The sequence below is a fragment of the Carcharhinus amblyrhynchos genome, unplaced genomic scaffold, assembly GCF_965287045.1.
Source record: "Carcharhinus amblyrhynchos unplaced genomic scaffold, sCarAmb.v2.hapA scaffold_848, whole genome shotgun sequence".
NCBI classification, from domain to species: Eukaryota; Metazoa; Chordata; class Chondrichthyes; order Carcharhiniformes; family Carcharhinidae; genus Carcharhinus; species Carcharhinus amblyrhynchos.
Genome location: NW_027650588.1, coordinates 1 through 10,000, shown reverse-complemented (window position 1 = coordinate 10,000; position 10,000 = coordinate 1). Strand labels below are relative to the sequence as shown.

At 48.4% G+C, this 10,000-nt stretch overlaps 1 protein-coding gene across 1 annotated transcript in view; it reads right to left on the bottom strand.

Moving 5' to 3' along the window:
* Positions 1–6,982, bottom strand: part of LOC145340217 (voltage-gated inwardly rectifying potassium channel KCNH6-like) — a gene marked incomplete at its 3' end in the record, with an annotated part of 54,987 nt that extends 48,005 nt beyond the window's left edge. The window contains exon 1 of the mRNA XM_080184643.1: positions 6,839–6,982. Within this exon, the coding sequence (XP_080040769.1) occupies positions 6,839–6,982 (144 nt within the window). The remainder of the gene's footprint in view (positions 1–6,838) is intronic.
* Between the last annotated feature and the right edge of the window lie 3,018 nt (positions 6,983–10,000).

The window sequence follows — 10,000 nt, the reverse complement described above, 5'->3', positions numbered from 1 at the left end:
AGTCCTACTGTCTTTTTTGAGTGGGAAGAGTCTCTCCACCTCTATCCTATCCATCCCATTCATCATCTTATACGTCTCAATGAGATCTCCCCTCATTCTTCTAAACTCTAACGAGTACAAGCCCAGTTTATTCAGCCTCTCCTCATAGCTCAATCCCCTCAACTCCGGTATCAGCCTAGTAAACCTCCTCTGCACTCCCTCCAGGGCCAAAATATCCTTGCGCAGGTGCGGCGCCCAAAACTGTACACAGTACTCCAGCTGCGGCCTCACCAATGCCCTATACAGCTGCAGCAAGACCTCCCTACTTTTATATTCAATCCTCTACCTGTGACTTAAATATATTTAGCGAGGTAGCCTCCACCACTTCAATGGGCAGAGAATTCCAGAGATTCACCACCCTTTGAGTGAAGTTCCTCCTCAACTCCAATCTAAACTGCCCCCCCCCTTTATCTTGAGGCTGTGCCCTCTAGTCCTGCTGTCCTTTCTAAGAGGGAAGAATCTCTCTACCTCTACCCTATCCATCCCTTTCATTATCTTATACGTCTCTATAAGATCCCCCCTCATCCTTCTAAACTCCAACGAGTACAGACCCAGTCTATTTAATCTCTCTTCATAGTCCAACCCCCTTATCTCCGGTATCAGCCTAGTGAACCTCCTCTGCACTCCCTCCAAGGCCAATATATCCTTCCGCAAGTGCGGCGACCAAAACTGCACACAGTACTCCAGCTGCGGCCTCACCAGTGCCCTGTACAGTTGCAGCAAGACCTCCCTGCTTTTATATTCTATCCCCCTCGCTATAAAGGCCAACATTCCATTCGCCTTCTTGATCACCTGCTGTACCTGCAGATTGGGTTTTTGTGATTCGTGCACAAGGACTCCCAGGTCCCTCTGCACTGTAGCATGCTGCAGCTTTTCACCTTTTAAATAATAATCTCTACTACTATTATTTCTGCCAAAGTGGATAACCTCACACTTGCTAACATTGTACTCCATCTGCCCACTCGCTCAGCCTATCCAGATCTCTCTGCAGACTTTCCACACCCTCCACACAATTTGCTTTTCCACTCATCTTCGTGTCATCAGCAAATTTCATCACCCTACACTCAGCCCCCTCCTCCAGATCATCTATATAAATGGTAAACAGTTGAGGCCCCAGAACTGATCCCTGTGGCACTCCACTAGTCACCCACCGCCAACCAGAATACACATGCTGTGTATTCTCACTGGCTTCTCCTGAAGCAGCATTTACACACGCTCCCTCACTGGCTCCTTCTGAAGCACAGTAAGAAGTCTGACAACACCAGGTTTAAGTCCAACTGATTTATTTGATAGTAAACTCACAAGCTTTCAAGGTTTACCTCTTCGAACCCTCGAAAGCTTGTGAGTTTACTGTCAAATAAATCAGTTGGACTTAAACCTGGTGTTGTCAGACTTCTTAATGTGTTTACCCCAGTCCAATGCCGGCATCTCCACATCACATCTTCTGAAGCATCATTTACACACGCTCCCTTACTGGCTCCTTCTGAAGCATCATTTACACACGCTCCCTTACTGGCTCCTTCTGAAGCATCATTTACACACGCTCCCTTACTGGCTCCTTCTGAAGCAGCATTTACACACGCTCCCTTACTGGCTCCTTCTGAAGCAGCATTTACACACGCTCCCTTACTGGCTCCTTCTGAAGCAGCATTTACACACGCTCCCTCACCGGCTCCTTCTGAAGCAGCATTTACACACGCTCCCTCACCGGCTCCTTCTGAAGCATCATTTACACTCGCTCCCTCACTGGCTCCTTCTGAAGCATCATTTACACACGCTCCCTCACTGGCTCCTGCTGAAGCATCATTTACACACGCTCCCTCACTGGCTCCTTCTGAAGCATCATTTACACACGCTCCCTCACTGGCTCCTTCTGAAGCATCATTTACACACGCTCCCTTACTGGCTCCTTCTAAAGCATCATTTACACACACTCCCTTACTGGCCCCTTCTGAAGCATCATTTACACACGCTCCCTCACTGGCTCCTTCTGAGACAACATTTACACACGCTCCCTCACTGGCTCCTTCTGAAGCAGCATTTACACACGCTCCCTCACCGGCTCCTTCTGAAGCAGCATTTACACACGCTCCCTCACTGGCTCCTTCTGAAGCATCATTTACACACGCTCCCTCACTGGCTCCTTCTGAGACAACATTTACACACGCTCCCTCACTGGCTCCTTCTGAAGCATCATTTACACACGCTCCCTCACTGGCTCCTTCTGAGACAACATTTACACACGCTCCGTCACTGGCACCTGCTGAAGCATCATTTACACACGCTCCCTCACTGGCTCCGTCTGAAGTATCATTTACACACACTCCCTCACGGGCTCCGTCTGAAGCAGCATTTACACACGCTCCCTCACTGGCTCCTTCTGAAACATCATTTACACACGCTCCCTCACTGGCTCCTTCTCAAGCATCATTTACACACGCTCCCTCACTGGCTCCTTCTGAAGCATCATTTACACACGCTCCCTTACTGGCTCCTTCTGAAGCATCATTTACACACACTCCCTTACTGGCCCCTTCTGAAGCATCATTTACACAAGCTCCCTCACTGGCTCCTTCTGAGACAACATTTACACACGCTCCCTCACTGACTCCTTCTGAAACAGCATTTACACACGCTCCCTCACCGGCTCCTTCTCAAGCAGCATTTACACACGCTCCCTTACTGGCTCCTTCTGAAGCATTATTTACACACGCTCCCTCACTGGCTCCTTCTGAGACAACATTTACACACGCTCCCTCACTGGCTCCTTCTGAAGCATCATTTACACACGCTCCCTCACTGGCTCCTGCTGAAGCATCATTTACACACGCTCCCTTACTGGCTCCTTCTGAAGCATTATTTACACACGCTCCCTCACTGGCTCCTTCTGAGACAACATTTACACACACTCCCTCACTGGCTCCGTCTGAAGTATCATTTACACACGCTCCCTCACTGGCTCCTTCTGAGACAACATTTACACACGCTCCCTTACTGGCTCCTTCTGAAGGGCCACAGCTGGAGGACGCAGCCACAAACACAGTCTTACATTGAATTAGTTGGAAGAGTGATGCTAATTTGCGGTTTATTGATCCCGTTGGCCGCCTTATTGTGCTCTCTCAAGCCAGCTATAATTAATCTCCAATTAGAAACGCCTGCGGAGAGATAGATGAACCTTTCCTTTTCGCAAATTGTTTTTTAATCCTTTTATGTTTCTCGGTTTACTGCAGCTTGTTCTCTGATGGCCATAAAAGGATGACTGACCACACTTTTCCCCCATCCCAGCTCTTCAGTCACTGCCCTTAGTGACTCATCCAGTTGCACTCTGGACAATGGACTGTTATCAGGAGGTCCAGAATGAGACATGTTGCCAACAGCAACCCTTCCCCCCTCCCCTCAAACCACCACCTCTCATCCACACTACAGGGCATCTGCCAATGTCTCTTTTTGGTCAGGGATTTGGGTACGTGTCACCCAGATCAAGGCACGAAACAAACTGTTTTTCCTAGGCGAGAGTGTCGTGGTTTCTCAAAGATCAAATCTCCAAATCTCCACCTAAGCAGGAGACTTTCATTTGCAAAATGCTCCAAAGCCAATGAGAATTGTCGTCTCGATGGTAATACAGGGAAATATTGAAACGAATTTGCGCAGATAAATTCCCACAAGATAATAGACCAGATGATCTGATTGAGTGATAGTGACTGCAGAATAAATATTAACCCAGTTCCTCTAACCTTCTTCAGCATAGCGCTGAGGGCTCTATCACACTGAGGTGAAAGGAAGGCAACAGTGGCACAGTGGTCAGCGCTGCTGCCTTCGCAGCGCCAGAGACCCGGGTTCGATTCCAGCCTCGGGTGACTGTAAGGAATCTGCACATTCTCCACGCGTCTGTGTGGGTTTCCTCTGGGTGCTCCCAATGTGCAGGTTAGGTGGATTGGTCACGCTAAATTGTCCCTTTGTGTCCGATGATGTGTAGGTTCAGGGGATTAGTAGGGTAAATGTGTGAGGTTATGGGGATAGGTGGAAGGTGGGGGGGGGTGGAGGGGCCTGGATAAGATGCTCTGTCAGAAAGTCACGCTGTGGAGTTGCCGGTATTGGACTGGGGAGGACGCAGTGAGAAATCTCACAACACCAGGTTAAAATCCGGCAGGTTTATTTGGAATCATGAGTTTTTGGAGTGTTGCTCCAGAGTAGTGCTCCAAAAGCTCGTGATCACAAATAAACCTGTTAGATTTTAACCTGGAGTTAAAATTTCCTTACTGTCAGAAAGTTGGTGCAGACTTGATGGGCCAAATGGCCTTCCCCTTAGCTGCAGGGATTCTATGATCTCAGGTTAATATGACAGCTGAAAAGTGGCACTTCTGACAGTGCAGCACTCCCTCAGCACTCCCTCCTGGAGTATCAGCCTGGCCTCCCAGCTCCAGTCTCATGCGTTGCTCTTGAACATGTTCCTGTCGACCTTTGCACCGGCTGCTTTTAAACTCAAAGTTGGGGGTGCCCATTCCCCGTTTCTTTAGGCTACGCACTGGGCAGTGGATTCTGAGTGTAGTTATCCTGGGACGGATATCCTCCTGTCTCCCCAAAATCTGCCTGGCATCCACAAGGCACAAGTCAAGGGTTGTGATGGAATACTCTTCAATGAGTAGCTCACCTCCTGTATCCTGTCCACTGTCTACAAGTCAGGAATGTGTTAGAATTCCCCACTTGCCTGAATGAGTGCAGCTCCAGCGAAACTGGAGAAGCGTGACACCATCCAGGGCACTTGATTGCTACGTTTTTCATTAACATTCAATCACTTCACACACAGGAGCAGCAGTGTACCCCATCTACAGGACAACTCACCAAGGCGGCTTATTTAGGCAGCACCTCCCAAATCTATGACCATTACTATTTAGAAGGACAAGAACAGCAAATATGTGGGGAACACCACCATGTGCAAGTTCTCTTCCAAGACACTCATCATCCTGACTTGGAAATATGTTGCCATTCCTTTACTGGATCCAAATTCTGGAACTCCCTCCCTAACAGCACTATGGGTGTACCTACACCACATGGAGTGCAGCAGTTAAAGGGGGCTGCTCACCACCGCCTCCTCAAGGGCGGGTAGGGATGGGCAATAAACGCTGGCTTAGACAGCAGTGCCCAAATTCTGTGAATGGACGTTAAAAAAAAATCTCTGCTCCTAAAACTCTTGTTGTGGGACAAAGCTGAGAGACTGTTTCTCAGTAACATACTCCTCCACAGAAAGGTGAAATCAAGAAAAGCTCCAGGTGCCCTGGACTGCTCAGGCATCACACATGCAGTGCTGAGCTCCACTGAGGCACACCAGCTAGCTTCCTGCTGGTTCCCATTCACAAGTGACATATCGAGTTGAAACAAACCATCAAACCTCAACCATTTCCCAAGAGTAATTGCAGTGTGAAGAGCTTAATCAAAACCTATATCCATTTTTCTGCCAGTTCCAGACTCAAAGGGGAGCTGACAATAAGACTTAGAACAGTCCAGGAGACAGATACGTCTCGGGGCACAGACTTTGGTAACTAGACAATGGCATGCTGAAATAGAGAGAGCTATTACAGAGAATAAAACCTGAACACAAATGATATTGTGAATAGTCTTCCACGCACACATTTCTGTGAAGAAGCAGGTCACTAAAGGAACAGAATAACCAATCTTCAGATGTGAAAGAAAGGCTAAAATAGGCTTACTGGCATTCTCTGATGGAGGTTGAGAGACAGAATGAGAGAGAGTAGCGCAGGAGAGAGATATTGAGAGATCAACACCAGACAGAAGGAGGTAGAGAGAGATCGAAAGTGAAAGGGGAGACAGAGAGAGGAGCAGACAGCAAAAGGTGGAAAGTAATAGAGAGAGGGAGGAAGACAGAACAGGATAGAACTGATGAAAGTCACAGACTCAGATAAAGAGACAAAGCAATAAAGTGACAGAGATAGAAAGAAACAGACAAATAGACTGATATGTTTAAAAACATTACACAATCTGCTGATGTATCTGTCACTGCCCATTCCCAGGGTTATCTGATATGTGGCTGAGGTGAGCTAGGTATTAAGTGGCGGAAGTGAGCCGCAGCAGAGTCACTGAAGGGGACTGACAACGCTGGCTGACACTACCCCCTTTCACCCAGTTACACCTGCACAGAGGTAAAGCTGGGAAATAACCCTAATCTTACCCACACTAATCACATCCGTGTCGGCAGGACAGTGACCTGGCTGCCTTGTGTGCTGCAGATACGACAGACCGGAGGGGTGTACAACCAGTCACAACATTTTGGGGAGAAGGGATTTAAGCAATAGCGTCTGTCTTGGTGGACTGCGGGACGTCTCACGTCTATACTCCCAGTCCTCACCCAGTCAGCCCAAGGTGATTACACTGGATCAAGAACCTCTGCGATGGCCCCGCTGGTGGAATAGCCCAAAATTCCCTGTCGAGGCATGTCAGAGGGTGTGTGGGACGAGGACAGGGGTCGGGTGCTTAATGGCTGTGAACTGTATCCCGGGGAGGACCAAATAGGAGCAGTAGGGAAAATCTGACTTGAGGAGAGCAACGATAAATTCTACCTTAAATTACACTGTCAAATCCTCACAGCATTTCCTGGAAAACACTTTGATCTCCGAAATGCAGCAGCCTATCGAGCAGCAATCAGCAAGAATCCTCACGTTTACAAATAAAGAATTTCCCCCCCCCCCAAAGTGTTTATGCAGTCTGAAGCCGATACACCAAGTTCTGAATAGTCAGCACACATCACAGGAACCATATCACTGACAAAAGGCTTGGTACTCACTGGCTTTAACTTCTGCTTCAGACTCATGTTGAGCGCGGGGCTCCCAACAAGAACAGATGAGGAAATGCCCAGCTCTGAGCACAGCCCAGTCGACCAGTACCGAGCACTCACTGCGCTGGTGGCCATGACAACAGCTCCACTCATTGCCTTTTTTTTTTATTTCTATTGATAGTTCTTTTGGTCTGAAATCAGCTGCAAAAGTGTCAGGCTCCTCAACTCTTCAGAGGCAGAGCCGCGAGAGATCACATTTTGCCCACCCAGCTGGCAGCAGTGTGCGCACCACGTCCCGCTTAACCCTCTTACAGATCAAAAGGTCCGAGCCAATCTGTGCGAGCTGGGGGTCCAGCTGCGGCTCATTCGCTGCAATATTACACACACGCTGCCAGTAACGTGCACTCCCGGTAATCCACACACCTCGTGATCCATATACTCCCCATAACTCAACCCGACAGCTCAGTGACTATCACCGTTTGCTGTGCAGACACATGGATTTGGGCCGGTGCCTGTGGGAGTTTGCGCATTCTCCCCGTGCTTGCGTAGGTTTTCTCCGGGTGCCAGAGGGCACAGCCACAAGATAAGGGTAGGGGGGGAGCAGTTTAGATCAGAGTTGAGGAGGAACTTCTTCACTCAAAGGGTGGTGAATCTCTGCCCGTTGAAGTGGTGGAGGCTACCTCGCTAAATATATTTAAGTCACGGGTAGATAGGTTTCTGATAGACAAGGGAATTAAGGGTTATGGGGAGAAAGCGGGAAAGTGGAACTGATCCACTTCAGATCAGCCATGATCTTATTGAATGGCGGGGCAGGCTCGAAGGGTTAGATGGCCTACTCCTGCTCCTATTTCTTATGTTCTCCGGTTTCCTCCCACACCCCAAAGATGTGCTCTTAGGCTGATTGGTATAACAAATTATCCCTAAATTAGTCTCCCCTCAATCTGGTTTCCAATGTGGAGTGCCATAAGCGTAGACAAGGGTCATGGGTGGAAGAGGGAATTCACCATGTTAAAATGGCAGCACGGGTTCGTTGGGCCGAAGGGCCTGTTTCCCGTGCTGTGTTGTTCTTTGTTATTGTACTCACAACGTACAATGTACAAACCCTGTGAGGCGCACACAAACTCTCATTATGCACACTCACCTGGAGATGTAAATAAATTTGGTAATGTACCCACTCCCTGTAACATATGGGTGAGTTCAGTTGGCTGGACAGCTGGTTAGTGATGCCAACAGCACGGGTTCAATTTCCGTACCGGCTTCATGAAAGCCCCATCTTCTCAATTTTGCCCCTCGCCTGAGGTGTGACGACCCTCAGGTTCAATGACCACCCTCTCCTCTCAAAGGGGAGAACAGCTAATGTACATTTTCAATGTACTGGTCCTTTAATATACACATCTGGATGGCACAGTGGTTAGCACTGCTGTCTCACAGCGCCAGGGACCCAGGTTTGATTCCTGGCTTGTGTCACTGTCTGTGTGAAGTTTGCACATTCTCCCCATGTCTGCATGGGTTTCCTCCGGGTGCTCTGGTTTCCTCCCACAGTCCGAAAGACGTGCTGGTTAGGTACATTGACCGTGCTAAGTTCTTCCTCAGTGTACCCAAACAGGGGCCAGAGTGTGACGACTAGGGGATTTTCACAATAACTTCATTGCAGTGTTAATGTAAGCCTACTTGTGACACTAGTAAACAAATAATTGTACATCTGGTGACGTACTAGGTGAGACAGTGGCCTGGTGGCATTGTCACTGGACTCAGGGTGATCCTCTGGCGACCTGGGTTCAAATCCCACCACGGCAGATGGCGAAAATGGAATTTAATAAGTATCTGGAATTAAGAATTTACTGATAGCCATGAAACCATTGTCGATTGTTGGGAAAATCCATCTGGTTCATTAATGCCCTTTAGGGAAGGAAATCTGCTGTCCTTACCTGGTCTGGCCTACTTGTGACTCTTACCTGCCCCTCCTAGTTTAAAGTTTTTAAAATTTATTTATTAGTGACACAGGTAAGGTTTACATTAACACTGCAATAAAGTTACTGTGAAATTCCTACTCGCCACATTTCGGCGCTTGTTTGGGTCAATGCATCTAACCAGCACGTCTTTCAGACTGAAGAGGAACTGGAGGAAACCCACGCAGACACGGGGAGAATGTGCAAACTCCACACAGGCAGTGACCCAAGCCAGGAATCGAACCCAGGTCTCTGTGAGGGAGCAGTGCCATCCTATACAAGGGCACTCAGTTCAAGGGAAATTTGGAAAGGTCAACAAATGTCCACACCCCATGACTGAATTTAAAAAATGCACCATGGAATCTACACACATCCTGTAATGTACACACATCCTCTGCTCTGCAATGTACACACCCCTTATAATATACACACTTCCTACAGCGTAAGCAACTGTGTAAGGTACACACCCTGCGTGCACAGGAAGAGCTGTAATGGAGCTGTTGAGGAGCTGTAATGTACACACACCTAATGTACAGCGGCACGGTAGCATGGTGGTTAGCACTGCTGCTTCACAGCTCCAGGGTCCTGGGTTCGATCCCCGGCTCGGGTCACTGTCTGTGTGGAGTTTGCACATTCTCCTCGTGTCTGTGTGGGTTTCCTCCGGGTGCTCTGGTTTCCTCCCACAGTCCAAAGATGTGCGGGTTAGGTTAATTGGCCATGCTAAGAAATTGCCCCTTAGTGTCCAGGGATAAGGGGGTAGGGCCTAGGTGGGATTGTGTTCGGTGCAGACTCGAAGGGCCTCTTTCTGCACTGCAGTGATCTATGATTCCCTGTAAGTTGCACACCCCCTATGTACAATAATGTAGATGTACTCCCTATAGTATGTATACTCCTGTTAAGTACACACCACGTTACGCACTCAGTGTGATGCACACACCTTTAAACATGGAATTAATTCCTAACTATTGCACCGTTATCCAGTATTTATACACTGAGCACGCAGTGACTATGATCATCATTGCTGCTGTGCAACATGAGGTGATCAGAGGGAGACCTTTGTGTTCTGTGGTTTCTGTCCAACAAAGGGAGCTTGACAAACACAGTGCTGGCTTGGAGAGACGGTGACCAGGCGGAAAGCATCACTGTGTGACTGACTGGGGAATTCACACAGCCGAATTCTACCAGACGACGAGGGTGTGAGAACTCACCGTTTGTTCTCTCT